Source organism: Heterodontus francisci, chromosome 1 (genome assembly GCF_036365525.1).
Source record: "Heterodontus francisci isolate sHetFra1 chromosome 1, sHetFra1.hap1, whole genome shotgun sequence".
In the NCBI taxonomy this organism is placed as follows: domain Eukaryota; kingdom Metazoa; phylum Chordata; class Chondrichthyes; order Heterodontiformes; family Heterodontidae; genus Heterodontus; species Heterodontus francisci.
The window spans coordinates 175175299-175195039 of NC_090371.1; the positions used below are offsets into that span (position 1 = coordinate 175175299).

Sequence of the window (19741 nt, forward strand, 5' to 3'; positions counted from 1 at the left end):
ATCGATAGGAACTTGAATTCTGAGAGAAGGTCTCAAATTGGAGGGATTCCAGTTGGGGCTGGGAAGGAGGAGATTGGGAGATCAAAGGGAGTTTAGCAAATGGCGATCAGAGGAAAAATGAAGACTGTGGGGTGGAGTTCTGTGGGAGAGATGGAGAATGGTGGGTCAGAGAGAAAGATGCAGACTGGGGAATGGGGGCTCTGGGCAAGAGATGGAGATTTGGGATCACTGGGAAAGATGGAAAGGGGGGATTGGGGAAGACAGAGCCTGGGGAATGGAGGGTTCAGTGGAGAGAGATGGAGCATGGGTATCACTGGGAAAGATCGGGGATTTTTTAAATTCTTTCATGGGATATGGGCGTCACTTGCAAGTCCAGCATTTGTTGCCCATCCCTAATTGCCCTTGACAACTGAGTGGCTTGCTAGGCCATTTCAGAGGGCAGTTAAGAGTCATCCACAGTGCTGTGGGTCTGGAGTCACATGCAGGCCAGGCCAGGTAAGGATGGCAGATTTCCATCCCTAAAGGACATTAGTGAACCAGATGGGTTTTTTACAACAATCGATGATAGTTTCATGACACCATTACTGAGATTTTTTTTAAATTCCAGATTTTTTGAAATTAATTAATTGAGTTTAAATTTCACCAGCTACCATGGTGGGATTTGACCCAGGGCATTAGCCTCAGGCTCTGGATTATTAGTTCAGTGACATTACCACTGCGCCACCATCTCCCTATTTTATGGAGAATGGGGGCTTGGGATGAAGAAGAGGAATTAAAAGATGAGAGATTGTGGGAAAGAAGGGGACTTGTGGTTAGGGATTTGGAGCAGAAACAAGTAGGGAATGGGTTGCGGGGGCGGATGGTGGGACCAGCCTTTCTGACAGAGCCGAGCGCAGCAGCAGCAAGGTAGTGAGAGCGCAGCCAGTAAGGGGGTAAGTGAAATACAGAGACCTAACTCTGGATAAACAGTAAAATATTATTTCCATTAATGGGTATATGGGAACTAGGGAATGGAAAAGGAAAACGTGGGTTTTTACTGGAAGACAAAAGTGGAAGAGAGGAGGAAAGTTCTTGAACTAAGGATTATTGGACTGTGAGTTTGGCAATTAATGTACAAACTAAAACTTTACTTCAAAGGCAATATGGATACATATTTGAAATGGAGGAATATAGGATCATTTATTGGGGAGGTTTCGGGGGAATAGAGTTACAGGAGAGAGAGAGCGCTGACACCATAGGTGGGTGGGGGGGAGGTGTGGTGAGTGGCTTCCTCCTGTGCTGTAATTTCTATAATTCTATGAAAGCTTCCCTTTCTCAAGTCTGAGCTCAGGGACTGATTCCAAAATGTTTGTGTTGAGCTGAGCTTAGGTTGATGTGCCCTGTGAGAGGTGCTCAAACACTGAGCCAGCTGGCCGATGTGCAATTTCTCAGCTTGGTGCAGGTTGGTCTGTCCAGCCTGATTCTGACACGTAACTTCCAAGTACAGGTCACCTCTGATTGAGGCTCTCAGCTAGGCATTGTTACCTTCACGCTGAAGTTCAAACCAGAGTCCAAAGAGATCAGGAGAGATTGGGCCTGTTAAAAGTGGTATAGACAGGAGAGTCTGACTGCACCTGATGCAAGAGAAACTAGAGGAAGTTGCAGGTTAAGGGCTTGGGCAGTTGGAGCATTTGGAGAAGTGAGGCTTGCTAAGCAAAAGGAGAATCAATGCTACAGGGGCTGCTGAATGGAAGATCTCAATCTTGGTGAGAGAGTAATTCATTGACGATCTCTCACTTGTTGGGGATGAGGGTGGATATGACAGGGGAGAGGGTTTAAGATGATTGGTAGTAAAGAAAGGAAACTAGCGGTTACCTTTACATTCAACCGTAATCCTGGATCAGTTTTGGCAGAAAATAGGGCCCAGTCGTGCTTCATCTGGGTCAGCCCGATCTGCTGGTGAATAGCTAAACCTTATGCGTTCAAGTCTGTGCCCCTTGCACTTGAGGGAGTGGAGGCTGTGTTGAGGGGTATGACCAGCATGGTAGAGAATGAGGGTGCTATTAGTAAAGAGTGAATTTAAAACATATATATTGGAAAGAATTTTCATACTCTTGATGATGCATGGCCAAACAATTCAAGAAGGCAAGAATATGAGAGAAGTTCAAATTGCAGCTGGGCGCTAAACAGTTTGCCTTGGCATCCATCGACTGGGAGGAAAAAATATCAGCAAAAAGTTTCAACTGGCTACTATCCAGCAACATCTGCTATCCGTGAAACCTCATGCTATTGGTGTTTGTGAAGATATCAGATGAGGGCGATGTTGACTGCCTATAATGCCTCCTGCTTTCTAATAATTTATCAATACTCATTGTCCAAGCTTAGATGAGATATCAGATGATTAACGCTCCATGCCAAATACTAGATGGAATCATGCTATTGCTATTGTTTGTTAGCTTCAGAAGAGAAAGGGGGAAGTGAGAAAATCCTGTATTAGGTGTGGAATTCAGTACTGCTCTACTTTCAAATTACTTTGAACTTCACTAATGTCCTTGCATCCTTAACTTGTGTAACAGATTATTCCAACAATGTATAATCATTTGGGTAAAAATGAATTTCTAATGTACCTGTTTTAAACCTAATTTTCACTAATTGAAATCAATGCCTTCTAATTTGCTGACATCTGATAATGAATAGACAGAGGGGCAGGAGGTCTGAGGCAGATGAATAAATTGTTTCAATTTGAAGGCGGCAAACTTGTATTTCAGCTCATTTTGTATTAGATGTGTAGTATTTCTGAGAGAGTAAAAATTTGAGGATAATTACTTAACTTTTTTCTAAACTCAAAACTTCTGTTTTTAGGTCGACAACTTCTCCTCAAAGCAGTGAACCGGGTTTGGACTGAACTAATTATCAACAAGAAACAAGCTTTGGAGGAGATTTTTAAAGCAACGCTACCTACAAATGAGCGTGGACTAGTGGATTTGTCAACTGCTCGGCCATTCATTGAGGATGCTGCTTTAAAATGCTGGCAAAATCATATAGGTAGGAACTATTGCAAAGTTTTAATTGACACTTAATAGGAATTCTGTGAACTGTCAGTGCTAAAAAGATGGCGTTAAAGTGAAATAAGTAGTTACAACTGTAGTGGACAATTGGTGAGATATTTTGTAATTGTATTTAGTTGCATGGAGAATTGCTGGAAATGGAACAAAAGAGCACTAATAATATATTTCTGACTAATCTGTTCCTGTTGTGTGGATTAGGCTAGTAGCTGGGTGAAGGGGTAAAAGGTATTGCCAGTTTTAAAAAGTTACTTCTCGTGACTTTCAAATTGACTTCAGCATTTTGTTGGTTGATGAAGGGGAACAATAACAAAAACAGCTCGTATCTGTATAGTGTCTTCAATGTAATAAAATGTCCCAAGGCGCATCATAAGGGCATTATAAAACAAAATATGGCACTGAGCCAGATAAGGAGATATAAAGGCAAATAGCCAAAAGCTTGATCAAAAAGGTAGGTTTAGGGAGGGAATTCCACAACTTTGGGCCCAGGCAGCCTAAGGCAGGGCCACAAATGGTGGAGCGAATAAAATCAGGGATGCAAAGCGGCTAGAATGAAAGGACCGCAAATATCTTGATGGGTTGTAGGGCTGGAGGAGATTAGAGATATGGAGAAGTGAGACCATGGTGGAATTTTTAAACAAGGAAGAGAATTTTAAAATCAAGGCATTGCTTAACCAGGAGCCAATGTAGTAGTCGACTGTTCCTTGATTCGAGGACAACGTCTACTCAGGGTCATCATGTGACTGAGCAGGCCGATTTTTGACATGCAGATCTTTGGGCATATGGGGCAAGACGTCCCACAAGGTTGTGGGATCTGGAGTTCAATATTTGCTTCCTTTTCTTCCCTTCTCTGCTGTTGCTCCGCCTCATCGTTCAGGCGTTGGGACTCGAAGCGTGTTGCAGTTTGGTGGACAAGTTGTCGCCATTCTGAGTAATTGGTAGCATGCTGCTCCCAGTCATTAAGGTGTGCTTCAAGGAGAATTTCAGAGTGTCTTTAAAATGCTTTCTTTGTCCTCCCCTGGAATGTTGGCCATTTGAGAGTTGAGAACAGGACCTGGCAGGGAAGATGATTTTCAGCCACGAACACAGTGGCCAGTCCATCAGAGTTGATTTTTCTGGAGGTTTGCCTGAATGTTTGTGGAATGTTTCAAGAAGATCACTCGTGCTTTGAGTATTGCTGAAAAATGACGCATGGTGTCAAAGCTTTTTATCTTGCACTCATCAGGACAGACGCAAAGATGCCAAATTGCAAAGGGAGCAACAATTTATTCTGCATGAGAAAAGGGTGCTGATTAGTTGGCAAGTCGACTCTGGTCAAGGCGTTGCCATGAGAATGCACCCGGGAGCTATTGTCCCCCACGCTTCTGTTTAATTCAAAAAAGGGGCAATGCCTGTACATATTTCTTTTGCCTGCAGAGGACAGGTCCCTGTGTATGAATATGTGTAGCTTCTAGCAAGTGTAAGTGAGCCACATGCGAACCTGACTGATAATCTTAAATTGGTCGTTAGTAAGTGCTGTCCAATCATGGAATCGCATCTAACATTAGACTTTGTGTTTTGAGTTTTGCAAGTACGGGCTGGCTGAGTACAATCAGTACTTTGCCTATTGTGAACAGCTGAAGGGACATGCTCTTTGATACAATCCGCCAGTGTTGGGACGTACGGCCTACATACCTGACATCATACCAGCACTAGAATTCATATGCTGCATTGTCATTTGTATGGTAGGCAGAACATCTTTTTGGCTTGACAGCAGCATCCTGTTAATCGAAAATACCACTTGTGTGGCTACTGCATAGTAGCAGTTTGAAATGGTTATTTTCACCTGTTGCTCAAATTTTTGAGGTACCTTACCCTTTCAGGGTAATTTGAGGTAAACTGGGTACTTTTCAGGTCCGAAAATGGCACCCTTACGTCCGTTCATGAGTATGCGTGATACACGACGAGCAATGATCTGAGCAGGGTAGCTATTATCCCGCAATATAGCTTTGATGCGCCCTATTTTGGCATCAATCTTGCAGGGTGAGCAAATGGCTCAGGCCCCATTTACAAGATTGTCAATAAGGCCAATCTTATAGCGCGTGGCGCTGTAGGAATCCCAACGCATATATTGACCGGTGAAGGTAGGCTTTTGGTAGACAGGAGTAAAGAACCTATTCGTGGATTTCTCAACTAGCACTTCGAGGAAAGGGAGCTGATTAGACTGTTCCATTTCAAATGTGAATTTGAGCACAGGATGGAGCGCATTAAGCTGTGTAAGGAAATTCTTACATGCAACTGCAGGTTGGGAAAGGGCGGTCTGGCCACAATCTCCTATGGCTGTCCTTTTTGAGAAAGTTAATATGGGTACCTGGTGGGAAGGAAGTTGGGTTTGGCCAAATTTGTCTGCAGCATGCTCCACAGTTTTGTCATCCAAAGGGGCCTAACTCTGGAGGAAGAGGATGTCGCAGCCAACACCAGGGGATGACACTGTCAATGACTTTAGTATGTCATTCCTGAAACAACTTTGCAGTCAGGAGTATTACATCAGGATCTCATAGAGGAGCTATTCACCTAGTTAGTGAAACCTTGTTTAATGGCTCTCTTTCATCTGATTCAGCAGCATGTTCAAGCCAGAAAAGAGAACTGTTGTAGGTTGGAGCTGGAGGCCTCTGGCAACAGAATGAGCATTTAGGACCGATGCTCCCATTCTGGCAATGAAGTGGAAGATATGCTCGCTTCGTGACGGAGACCGAGAGACGCAGCTGATTGTTGGGTGAAACCGAAGCAAAATGCGGAAATATTTGGTGTACCATAGATTGAGTGACTAGGCAGAGGAAAAATATGAAAAGCATAGTGCAAACTCTAAACTGGAGGGTCAGCTAGAGCTTGACTCACTCCCTATGTTAATGCACAAGATTTTATATGGCTTGCTCAAAGGCAATCATAGTCATTTACGGCATAGGAGGAGGCTGTATGGTCCATCAAATCCGTGTTGGCTCCTAAGGAGCAATGCAGTCAGTCCCACTCCCCTGCTCAATCTCTGTAGCCCTGCAGGTTTATTTCCCTAAAGTGCCCATCCAATTTCCTTTTGAAATCATTGATTGTCTCCGCGTCCACCACCCTCATGGTCAGCGAGTTCCAGGTTATTACCTCACATTCCCCTGCATCTCTTGCCGAGACCTTGAATCTGTATCCCCTAGTCCTTGTACCATCAGTTAATCAGAACAGTTTTTCCTTGTCTAACTTCTCTAAGCCTATCATAATCTTGTACACTTCTATCAAATCTGCCCTTGTTTCTGTTATATGGTGTCTTGTGCTCAGATGTTGGAAATATCAGGAGCACAAAGAATGACATCCAAGTTGCCATACTGCAGGCAATGTGTGTATCAGAATGGTGACCTTTCTTTGCTGCATTTCTTGAAGCAGTAACTGTCTTGCAATCCACAAATATGGGCTTTTTGGTGATGGTCGGTTATAGTTATATGCAGTGTTTTTAAGCAAAGAAAATGGCTCTGCCTTTTGAGCAGCTGCTTAGCCCTTTTATGTAGGGGCTGCAGCACCAAATCAGCAAGCTGTCAGTGACTGGCAAATTCTCACGAGGGAACTCACTGTGAATATTTAACTACGGCCGCACATGTTTTTTGCCTGTAAAATTTGGCCAATGGAAGATGCCAATAAAGAAAAGCAAACTGACAAGATTACATTTTTGTTCGGGGTTTTCAATGTTGGATAATGTGAATTTCTACGGGGGATTCTCTCACTTGTCTGCCTTAACTACAATTTTTAAAATCTGCAGAAATTCCAGAAAGTGCCAATCTCGCTCTTGCCTTTTTGTCGGGTTTCAATGCTGCACATTTAATTACTCATCTCTTTTCCAATGTGTTAGAGTAAATTGGTTTTGTGCCGAAAGTGATGCTGTTAGTGATGAAATTTTCCACCTTTGGCTGACTGTAAATTTGCATGTTTTTTTAAAATTATTCGTTCATGGGATGTGGTGTCACTGGCAAGGCCAGCATTTACTGTCCATCTTTAATCACCCTTGAGAAGGTGGTGGTAAGTCACCTTCTTGAACCGCTGCAATCCATATGTAGGTACACCAATAGTACTGTTAAGGAATTTCAAAATTTTGACCCAGCAATCATGAAGCAGCAGTGAAATATTTCCAAGTTAGGATTGTGTGTCACTTGGAGGGAAACTTCTAGTAGTGGAGGTGCTGTCAGAGAAACCTTGGCGAGTTGCTACATTGCATCTTGTAAATCGTAAACACTGCAGCCATAGTGTCCTGGTGGTGGAGAGTGTGAATGTTTAAGTTGATTGATATCCATCAAGTGGGCTCCTTTGTTCTGGATGGTGTCGAGCTTCTTGAGTGTTGTTGGAGCTGCACTTATCCAGGCAAGTGGGGAGTATTGCACCACACTCCTGACTTGTGCCTTGTAGATGGTGGAAAGATTTTTGGGTGTCCGGAAGTGAATTATTCACTGCAAAGTACCCAGCCTCTGATCTGCTCTTGTAGCCACAGTATTTATATGGCTGGTCCAGTTAAGTTTCTAATCAATGGTGACCCCCAGGATGTTGTTGATGGAGAATTCAGTGATGGTAATGCCATTGAACATCAAGGGGCGATGGTTAGATTCTTGTTGGAGATGGTCATTGCCTGGCACTTGTGTGGTGTGCATGTACTTGCCACTTGTAAGCTCAAGCCTGAATGTTGTCCAGGTCTTGTTGCATGAGGGCAAGGACTGCTTTAGTATCTGAGGAGTTGCAGATGGAACTGACCACTGCAATCATCAGCAAAGATCCCCACTTCTGACTTTATAACAACGTGAAGTGACTGAAGATGTTAGGCTTAGGACAGTGCCCTGAGGAACTCTTGCAGTGATGTCCTAGGGCTGAAATGACCTTCCTTTGTGCTAGGTATGACTCAGCCGGTGGAGCGGTTTCCCCAGATTCCCAGACTTCAGTTTTTTTTGAGTATTGCTTTCAAAGGAAATTTTCAAGGAATCTTGTTGGCCTCACCTGATGCCAGAGTTATATCAATATTAGAAGTGTATCACTGTCACATGGGTGTAACATTTCCAGTTCTCTCACCAGCCATCCTTGAGGCTCTCTGGGTGAAATTACCACATCATGTGTGGTATTGTGCTATGGGCTGTTGCAAACTAGAACTGTCCGAAGTAATTTTAGGGTGGAGCTCTTGCATGCAGTCGAGAGAGATCATCTTTAGTTCTGACAAATGGTCATCAACCTGAAACATTGGCTGGGATTTTGAGACCCGCAGCATTTCCGACGGCAGAACTGGAAGATGGAGGAAATTCTGCCTCTGCCCTTGAATGCAAATTTACATTCAAATTAACAGTGCAGTGACGGGCGCAGGAGATACATGCGATCATGTGGTGGGGACGGACTTTCATTGTAGGAACCCGCCGTCACCCTGTGAAGCACCATGAGACACATGTCAATAAATCATTGTGTTGAAAGCCACAAAGATCAGCAGCCTTCGGAAGCATATGCTGATTGCGGCCACGGAATAAGAATGCTATAATTTGGCCTTGGTTTACCTTCGTTTTCAGTTTGCACGCAAGCAACACCTCCCCCTCATAATTTTTTTTTTCTTGTGACTGTTCCCTCTGCCTGTCAGTACCCTGGTTCTGCCCCACAGGACCCTGACGTAGACAGCACTCACACCTCCCTTTAGGCCCTTCATGACCATCTGTTTACTGTCATGTTGTTAGGAACAAGGCGGGAGGAGTACACTGTTTATTCTAGTTCCACTTCACCATGGGTCACAACATGTACTTAAATGTTTTCACACTTACTGATATGGTCAATCATAGACTCTCTTTTTATCCCAGAGTAAATAAACAACAAAATTATCAGTTTATTATAAAACAAGTCAACCAGATATGAATTAAAGCATAAACACAGTAAAGTTCCCTTTTTACCTTAGCCTCTCTCTCTCTCTCTCTCTCTCTCTCTCTCTCTCTCTCTCGCTCTCGCTCTCGCTCTCTCGCTCTCTCGCTCTCGCTCTCGCTCTCGCTCTCTCACACACACACACACAGGTTAACGGGGGGGGAGGGGGGAGGGATTTTTGTTTTTAGAGCTTTATTACAGACAAAAGAACCACTTTGGCTGAATACTTGCTCATTCTTGAAGAAACAGCAGATGAGCTATGTTGTGTTCCAAAACTGTAATAAAGTCTGGCCTCCGAGTACACGTAGACAGGTCACTGGGATCTTTTAGAACAGTTCTTTTCAGCCGGTGTTGAGAATTAATTTAGCAGGCTTTTATTTAAAGACAGGAGACAAGATGAATTGACACAGTGGACTTCTCAAGGTCTTTTAGAGAGGTGCTGGAAAGCTGAGCTGGGTTGTGGTCTCCTTCCTTGGGAATTCTCTTCTCTCCTTGGAATTTCTCTTCTCTCCTTGGAAGTTCTCTACCTTTTCTGCAGACTTTTTAAAGAGATGGAACAGGCTGGGCTGGGTTCTGTCCTTCAGTTTTATTTTTTTAAAACTCCAACCCCTTTTAAACAGTTCATTCCCAGCTCCAAACAATTCAAAAGTGAAGCCGGAAACAGAAAGTCTAACTTCTCTGCACACATCTTCCCTAGTTACTAGGGTTTCTTTTCTGTTTTTAACTAGTCATGTGACAACCAGTATATGTTGTCAAACAAGTCCTTTCAGTGTCCTCTTGATGACTATCTTTGAAAAAACTGGTCCAACATTTCTTCAGTTTGATTATGAATTCCTCAAAAAAATATATTTAATTAAAACAGAAGCACCTTTATAATCGTGCACACATTAACACAACACCCCTGGAACTGCCCATAGCCAGCTTCAGCATCAGTAACAACCACTACTGAATGGTGCCGTCCTCCCTCGTCTACTCCTCCACCCACCTGAGACCCCGCCCTGTCCTGCCCTCGTACCCTCCCCTGCTCCTCTATGCACCATCCCCCCCCCCCACCCCCACCCCCCAAGGCCTTCCCCGTCATCGCCTGAGAAGAATCGCCCTTGCTGGTGCTGAGCCTGGAGACAAACATCCATTCCAATGCTGCCCTTCATTGTGCCAGTGAGTTCAAGATATGAAACCACTGACCTCAGACACAACTGTACAAAGCCGACTGGTGTACATCACCTTTAAACAAGCAAACGTGAGCTGGGTGGCACAGGAATACCATTCGCCGCTAACTTAATCTGGCAGGTAGGACTTAATTTGAACTGAGTGTAGGGTAATGAATATTAATTGTATGGAAATGCATGCAAAGCTGCAATCTGCTACCGTGGGGGGGTTACCCTGGACCACCACAACCACGCCGCTGACTTAATTGCAATGCAAAAACATACCATTGGAAATCTGAAAAAACAAATCATGCCGAATTAAATCATCTTGCCCACCACCAAAGCTGCTCTTGCAGGGCCCATAAAATCCACCCCCCCCCCCCCACCCGCCCCCACAATTAACTCTATTTCTCTCTCCACAGATGCTGCCTGCCCTGCGGAGTATTTGTAGCATTTTCTGTTTTTATTTCAGATTTCCAACATTCTCGCAGTATTTTACTTTTTCATCTTTACCTAGATTGTGCCTTTTTTGTACATAAATTGCTTACTATATGGTGAACTATAAATATTAATTGTTTAGTTCTATCTCCTGTGATAATAGGAATTATTATTGAAATAATGTGGCTTGATATTTATAGACTGTATGTTATCATTTCTCCATTTATGTAACTTTTATATTATTGCTATACAAGGGTTACTGGGACACTATTGCATAGTTAGCTATACTGTTGAAAATCCAGGAATGCGGTTTGGAAATTTAAAATGTTTTTGCCTTGTTTCTCTCTTGAATAGCCCATGAAAAGAAATATATTAGTAGAGGAGAAGCAACCATAGTTCCTGCAACACAGTCAAAGTTATCACGTGTGAGCAGTGGGTTTGGCCTGTCAAAGTTGACTGGATCCAGGCGGAATAGGAAGGAAAGTGGAGTCTGTAAAAATAACCTCTCATCACAGGTAGACTTTCTCCCTTTAACTTTTGTTTCAGTCTGCATCATCTGTAACTGAGATAATAGCTGTAATCTATTGCCTTTTTGGTGCAATTTAGTGAACTGAGAAATCCACAAGAGTAACAAATAAGAATTTAACCTCCTTTCAGTAGTATCGAAAGCCACTTAATATCAGCAGCAACAATGCTCAAAGGAAAAAAAGAGGAAACTTTCAAGGAATCTTGCTTGGCAATCCTGTAGGCCTCACCCATTGCTAGAGTTATATTGTGTTCTAGAGGTTGAATTAAGTATGGACTCCAATTATTTTTGAAGGTACATTCTGTCTATTGCAGCCAGCTTGTATAATCCTCAATTGGTGATCATGGCCGGAATTTTACAGTAGGCGGAAGGGAACTGGCCATCGACTGAAAAGTCGATGGTGAATCGCTTCCACCTCGCATGGGGATCCAACCCCTATTTTGTGGATACCCGGGCTTCATTTGGTGTGAGGCGGGACTTCCACCTGTTTGAGATAGGAAGTCCCGCCTAATAGAGCTCTGGCCAATCAACGAGCCGGCAGCTCAGTCCCAGCAGCGACACCGGGAGTGGTGGCCACTACTGGGACTGCAGCCCAGCATGAGGCGACGATGCCTGGGAGCTGGGAAGGCAGGTAAGTTTTGGTTGCCTCGCCAGGGATAATCAGTCAGGCCCCAGCAAGGCAAGGGTGGTCGACTTGGGGGAAGAGGGGGCATGTTGGGTTTTGAGGGTGGTTGGGTTAGGGGGGGCGGCTCTCCATAGGGCACAGGGTGCCCGAAAATGAGGGCAGCCCCCGGGATGTTCGAGAGCCGCCTGATTTCGTTAGGTGGCTTCTCCTGGCTCCAGGACGCCCACTTGCCACTTAAGGGCCTTGATTGGCCTGGGGCGGGCGGGCTGTTTCTCGCCGCCACCACCTTGAGTAAAGTGACAGCGGAGGTGGGACTGGGTCGGGAAGGTCTCCTGGTGCTTCCGTCTCCATTTTACGCCACCATCCCGCTCGTCGGGGTGGTGTAAAACTCCAGCCCATATAAAGCAGACCTACCCAGGGGTTTGGTTTTATTCTGATTTAGTTGCATACTAATATTAACTGGCAGTGGGACTACAAAAGAATCATCTTCCCGCCACATACATTCCATCCACTGTTGCCCATTCAATTAATTTTTTTTTTAAGTAAATTTGCATATGCTGCTATGCATTCATACACTGTGAGCTTCCAGTAGAACTGAGTCAGCTTCATTCATTTGTCTGGATAAGTTTAATATAGTAAGCACTGTAAAATTATTATGGTAATACTAGATGGGATAGGTGTAACTGTTAGTGATTTACCATATAGGGGTTTTCTTTAGCTCTATAAGATGACTTGAATGCATATGGAAGTGCAAGAAGTCATACCATGTTCCCCACAAGGAGCCACACTCCCAGGCTGGTGAATTAGGGCTACAGTGTTGTACCCAGTTTCTGGCCCACGATCCCTGTGAGGGCACTTCCTCTTGGAGTGCAGGATTTCAGATTTAGCCTTATAAAATGTTGTCACATCTTCCATAAAGACTACTATTAATTTGTTTTTCACCCCTCAGGAAATCTCCCAGTGGATGTTCACTCACATTGCTGTTGTGCGGGATTTAGTGGATATGCAATATAAAGAATATCAGGAGGTAATGGCTGTATACTTTTTAGAAAGCTACTTTTTAAATGTAATTTTTTTATCTGCTGAACCAAGTGCTTTTTGAATCTGATGCTGTTCAAGATCTAGATATTCAAACATTCAGTTGTTTATTGTGTTTAATCCAAGAGAGTATTCAAGGTTCGGTTATGCATAGTGACCCAATGATGGGAGAATGCATAGTATGGTATGTACACATCATAGACAGACCCTCAAAATGTATTTATATCTTTGTTGTACAAGTGTGAAAAATAACTTAATACAGCATAATCTTTTTTGTTTGAGTATATTTTTTAAAATATGGAAACCAATAAAACAAAAAGCTTTTTGCAGCATTAACTGATAGGATGAAGCTGTTTTTTTTACATTGAAGTAGTTTTGAGAGTAAAAGGAGAGCCGGCATTCAGACTATCAGTATGGTGCTGATTGTCAGCTGCAATGCATGTCTCTAGAACTGCATGATGAAAAGAAGGAAAAATAAACAAGTGAAAAATGTGAAAGTACGTTTGAAGGTGTTCGGCCATGTTAATAAAGCTGTTCAACAAAAAAAAATTGGCTTTATGCATAAGAGTACAAAAGTGACAAAATTATACTAAGACCATTATAAGTCACTGGTTAGGCCTCAGTTGGAGTATTTTGTCTAGTTCTGGGAACAAAACACTTTATGAAGGATGTCAAGGCCTCCCAGAGGAGATTTGCTGCAATTATATCAGGAATTAGGGTCTTCAGTTATATGGGTAGAGTAGAGAAACTGGGATTGCTTTCCTTAGAGCACTGATAGTTAAGGGGAGATTTAACAGTGGTATTCAAAATTATGAACAGCTTTGATAGAATAAACAAGGAGAAACTGACATAAGGGTTGGTAACCAGTGGTCACAGATCTAAGATAATTGGCAAAATAACCAGAAGGAAGATGATTTGTTTTTTACGTGACAAGTTATGATCAGGAATGCACTACTTGAAAAGATGGTGGAAGCAGATTCAGTAATAACTTTCAAAAGGTAATTGACTATGTAATTGAAAAAGAACTATTTGCAGGGCTATGGGAAAAGAGCAAGAATGTGGAACTAATTGAATAGCTGTTTCATAGAGCTAGCACACGCACGATTGGTTGGATGGCCTCTTTCTTTGCTATTATGCAATAACTGCTTGCTCAGCTGGGTCTGGACTAATCCTTTTACACTGCTGCATAGTTGAGTTCTTAAAAGGCATAGACCTGTATTTAAAGTACATGCAGAAGGCACTTTGTGAGTTATAAAGAAGTCTGTTTTATATCAATCTGTGCCATTGCATTTTCAATTTAGTTCACTACATATGTTATTACATGTTGCAAGGCACATGTTTTGGTAAGGGCGAGCATGGTAACAGAGTACTTAACTCCAGATCATATTAACCAGAATTTTCTTTTGTGGGTCAGAGCCTTGTTGAATGTACACTCGGCAGAGATTTGTGTGCGTGGCGGGGGTGGTGGTGACGGCAGCGGCGGTAGTAGGGTGGCAATGGGAGGAGGGAAGGAGAGATGAGACTGATTGCAGAAACATTAGTAACAGATCGCTGATGCAAGTACTTTCCTTTAATACTACTGGCCTTAGAATTACCTTGGCCTTTACATTTCCCTTCTCAATGAAGAGTATGCAGTTCTGGACTGAGCTAGCTACCCTAACTGTGGCAGCAGGAGGACCACTATAATTGACCTTGGTACCACTGGTAAGAAAGGGAAAATCTGGTCCTCCATAATATCTAGTAATTTTACTGGAAGTGTGTATGTCTGTACTGGGAGGAAGGATGGGACTTGGCTATGATGTCCAATCACCACCCCCCAAATGAATTATCTGCCACCACTCTGTCAAGATTGATACAAAGAAAATGTCATTTGAAAGTGATGCCAAAAAGTAATGAACAGCTGTGAAATCCTATCATAGCCATCAAACAGCTCTCTTTTGAGAGGAAAGGTGAGGAGAAAATTGGTAAGAAAAAATTCATTTCTTAAAAATGTACAATTTTGTGTGCACAAGAACACTTGCAATATGAGGAGTATTCTGTGTCATTGAGTTAACAGTTTATTATACAATGAAAACACTAGCCAGTGACAGAGATTAAAAATGATCATTGTATTGTATATTGATGATCAGTAACTGAAAACGTTTGACTTACTACCTTTAAGTGACATTAGGTCTTCTTTGTATTTACAAAATACATCTGATTATGTGCAGCTTTTAGTACAGACTGTTAGTGTGGTTGGTGACTTTTAATTTTAATTTTCTCTTTGAGTCAGTAGTGGTTGTTTATGATCAAATTCTTTAAATTTGATGGTCACCTGAAGATATCTCTTTTTTTTTTAATGGAGTTTATAGAATTTTGCTGCCAAGCATAGATTATCACAGACAGGAATTTTTGAAAAATAATTACTATCAAAGAACAGCACAGGAACAGGCCATTCGGCCCTCCAAGCCTGCGCCGATCTTGATGCCTGCCGAAACTAACACCACCTGCACTTCCAGGGCCCATATCCCTCTATTCCCTTCCTCTTCATATATTTGTCAAGATGCCTCTTAAACGTCGCTATCATATCTGCTTCCACCACCTCCGCTGGCAGCAAGTTCCAGGCACTCACCACCCTCTGTGTAAAAAAACTTGCCTCGCACATCCCCTCTAAACTTTACCCCTCGCACCTTAAACCTATGTCCCCTAGTAACTGATTCTTTCCACCCTGGGAAAAAGCTTCTGACTATCCACTCTGTCCATGCCGCTCATAACTTTGTAAACCTCTATCATGTCGCCCCTCCACCTCCGTCGTTCCAGTGAAAACAATCCGAGTTTTTCCAACCTCTCCTCATAGCTAATGCCCTCCAGACCAGGCAACATCCTGGTAAACCTCCTCTGTCCCCTCTCCAAAGCCTCCACGTCCTTCTGGTAGTGTGGCGACCAGAATTGCACGCAATATTCTAAGTGTGGCCTAACTAAGGTTCTGTACAGCTGCAACATGACTTGCCAATTTGTATACTCTGTGCCCCGACCGATGAAGGCAAGCATGCGGTATGCCTTCTTGACTACCTTATCCACCTTATCGAGCTAAAATTTTACATTATCGCTTTATATGTTGACATATCTGGTAACTATCAATATGTTAATACATATGTGTATGTATTAATTACACATAGTTTATAGTCTTTTTTTCTCATCCTTCTCATTGCAGCGTCAGCAAAATGCCCTGAAGTATGTAACTGAAGAATGGGCACAGATAGAGTACGAGCTATTACGAGAGAGGGGCTTGTGGGGGCCTCCAATTGGATCGCATCTTGATAAATGGATGTTGGAAATGCCAGAGGGACCCTGTCGAATGAGAAAGAAGATGGTGCGAAATGATATGTTTTATATACATTATCCCTATTTACCAGAAAATGAGCAGGAGTCTACCAGTCTGCTGGTGAGTGTTGAGAAGCTGGTGCTTAAACAAAACAAATATTTTTTGCATGGCTTCATAAATTCTTAATTGTCCTGTAAACCATAACTGTCTATTATAACTGAAAATATATTTGCTCGTTAATGGAATTTAACAATTCTTCAGTGACATTTGAGAATTAATTTACATTTTTAGTTTGTCTATTTTTAAATGCAAGATAGTGAGAAACTTGGTGTAACATTCGATGTAGTGGTTTAGTCTTCTGATATTAATTTGCTAGATTATTTTAATTAGTGTGGCAAACACAAACCAGTCTCTTAGACAGTATGCTAGTGACAATCTTCAACTATGCATCTATACATGAAGTATCATGTCAAGGCAATTAAAATGGGCAGTATTTGCCATTCTAGTGTATGTCTGTGAGGATTCCTAGTTACCTCAATGTTCTAAATCAAATTTTAGTGATTATTTTGTTAAAATTAGAATTCAAGTTACAGTGCCCTACAACTAATATTTTTTCTAATTTCATGAGGCTATAAAACAGTTAAAGAATTTTAACTGTCAATTACTATCTTAAAATCACAATTGATTTTTAAAGTTGTATGTTTTGTTTTACTGCAGAAGTCATCTGGAGCAATGCATTCAGTATACAAATAATATTTACATTACTCTTTGGCTGTAGGGTCAGTTTCTGCGGTTGGGGCACTATAGTGGAAGTCTGTGTTATTTGTACACTGAAAGAATGGTCTGATCTTGTTTACCTTCTTTACTGTACCCTATAACGGAAGCAGTTCTCTGGATCTGTAGCTCACATTGTAATTTAAAATGTAAAACCAGGATCTGTATCTGATTCTGATCATTGGTTTAGATCTGAATATCTGGGCGGAGCAGTGGTTAGCACCGCAGCCTCAGCTCCAGCGACCCGGGTTCAATTCTGGGTACTGCCTGTGCGGAGTTTGCAAGTTCTCCCTGTGACCGCGTGGGTTTCCGCCGGGTGCTCCGGTTTCCTCCCACAGCCAAAGACTTTCAGGTTGATAGGTAAATTGGCCATTGTAAATTGCCCCTAGTGTAGGTAGGTGGTAGGAGAATGGTGGGGATGTAGTAGGGAATATGTGATTAATGTAGGATTAGTATAAATGGGTGGTTGTTGGTCGGCACAGACTCGGTGGGCCGAAGGGCGTGTTTCAGTGCTGTATCTCTAAATAAATAATCAATTCAATCAGATTTTCATGATCTTGGTAACAATATTGGGTTCATCCTTTTTATTTATTTATATATATATATATTGCTTACATGAACAAGGCTTTAAGCACAATTATTTACTTTTGCATCTTAAACATTTCAAGTTAGAATTGCACTTGAAGTTGATTATGATTTTGTCAAGTTTATTTTTGGCAAGTTCAGCATTGTCAATTAAATGCCATTGTAATTTGACCTTCTGTTCCGCAGAATATTGCAAGTTGTAAAAGTGTGGTACATAAGTTTTCAGAGACTGTGCTGCATATGAAACTTGCTTACTTTTGAGTTCATCTAATCAATTTTCAAGTATTATTTAATTTCTAAACTCCACTGTCACCTACTTGTAAAGTTTATTGTGTGAATCTGTACTTAACGGTATGGTTACAACAGTATGCCTCTTCATAATGCTGAAAATCTGATGAGTATTTCCCATATTATTCTCAATACCTTATTTTAGTCTGTCACCGCTAGTAAACTGCCTGAAGCGCCTTGGTTTGATGATGACAATATGGTTTCTGAGAAGGTAAAAGAAAAAAAAAAGTCAAGAGCAATGGTTGCTATGCCCATTAAGAAATGAAAGTGAATGAACCTGCATGGTGGGCATTGTAACATAGCTTTATGATTGGCTTCTCTTGATGCATCTTTTTGAGCTACAAGATGATGATTCACTGTTCACAGCAGGATTTGTTATTTCTTTGCACTTGTCACCAAAATAGATCTTTGTAGACTGTTCTATACTGCACACTAACAGACTTTCTTGGGCTGGAGTCTCACCTTAGCACTTGAAATAACATCATTGCTATTTTGTGGCCTTGTGATTTAAGCTACTTTCTTTCAAATCAAACGTCAGCAAAAGTATGTGATGTCTGAGTTGGGTCAGCCCTTTCTACCTCTCTCCCTCTCCTTCCAACAAAAGGATAAAATATAAGAACAAAACCTTTTTTAAAAATTCCACACAATTTTAAGCAGTTTTTGTATTATGTCTCTTAACTTCAATGTTATTGTTTCACAAAGAAAAGCACAAATTTTGCTGCAGCATGTTACCAAAATAATGTTCAACATAAAGCACTTGTGAATATTAGTTTGTTTTGGCAGTTGATTATCTTTAGCACACATCATAAGTCTATGGCTGGCTACTGCAAACACTTTTTATATCTCTCATATGATGTGTGGTTAGCAAAGCTTAGGATTACTTTTTTTAAAAAATCAGATCTAGTAGACAAAAATACATTCTATGTATTCTGCTTTTATAGAAACCTGCCCGCTACCGTAGAGCTATAAGCTACGACAGTAAAGAATACTACATGCGGCTGTCTGCAGGAAATCCTACCATGTATCCAGATACAATTGAAGAGAGTTCAGAGGGTGAAACCACCCAGCACGAACCAGAGCACGGCGAAGATACAATTGCAAGAGTCAAAGGTTAATGCATTATATTATCTGTAATCTATAGATATGTAGCTCCTTCAGTACCTAGCAGCAGGACTGGACCAACTTTCCAGCTGTTACATAATGTAGAAACTAACTGCTGTAATTTCACAAAATTGATGCTCTGTGTTTTTGTAACATAATCAAATGATGAATGTGTGTTGTCTTGCGACGTACCCCACCATCTCAAATTGGGCTAGGACTTTTCTACGTTGTAACAGTTACTGCACTCCAAAAGCAATTCATTCCATGAAGCATCTGAAGACATTCCAATGGCACAATGTGATGATAAATGCAAGTATTCCATTTTCCATAATGGAAATATCATTGACTCAATGGAAAGTGTTCTTTAGTAATTTTTTATGATGATCATATATTTAACAATTTGGAATTTAATTAAAGGAACATGGGAACAGCTGTAGGCCACTCATACCCTTGACCCTGTTGTGCCATTGAATTAGATCTGTACTTCAACTCCATTTACTTCATATTTGTCTATTCAAAATGTATTGTTCTTAGTCTTGAAAAATTCAGTTGGCCTAGCATCCCCAGCCTTTTGGTGGGGTGGGGGGAAAGTTCTAGATTTTCAATTGCCATTATGTGAAAAGTGCCTCTTTAAATGGCCTGATTCTAATTTTGAGATTATTGCCCCTTGTTCTGGATTTCCCTGCCAGAGGAAATGCTTTCACTTTCTTTGTCTACTCTATTGAATCACTTCACTTTAAAGACCTTAATTAGATTACCGTCAATGTTGTTATCTCAAGGGGATAGAAACCAAGTTTATGCAACTTGTCATCATGATCTAACTCTTTAAATCTAGGCTGTAAATATCCATGATAAATCTTAATCGTGTCGTTCTTATCAGTAGCTCTTAAACTAAAGACAAATGTCTACCCAATTACGTCAATATAGTGAAGCTACATGGTTTTCATCTACACAACTGTCAGGAAGAGGTCCATAAAG

General features: G+C 41.7%; 1 protein-coding gene across 1 annotated transcript in view; it reads left to right on the top strand.

Annotated features, from left to right (window-relative positions):
- Positions 1 to 19741, top strand: part of wdfy3 (WD repeat and FYVE domain containing 3) — a 498547-nt gene that overhangs the window by 383386 nt on the left and 95420 nt on the right. Inside the window, exons 39-44 of the mRNA XM_068038896.1 lie at positions 2842 to 3024; positions 10877 to 11037; positions 12623 to 12700; positions 15905 to 16135; positions 17808 to 17873; positions 18604 to 18772. Of these exons, the coding sequence (XP_067894997.1) occupies positions 2842 to 3024; positions 10877 to 11037; positions 12623 to 12700; positions 15905 to 16135; positions 17808 to 17873; positions 18604 to 18772 (888 nt within the window). The remainder of the gene's footprint in view (positions 1 to 2841; positions 3025 to 10876; positions 11038 to 12622; positions 12701 to 15904; positions 16136 to 17807; positions 17874 to 18603; positions 18773 to 19741) is intronic.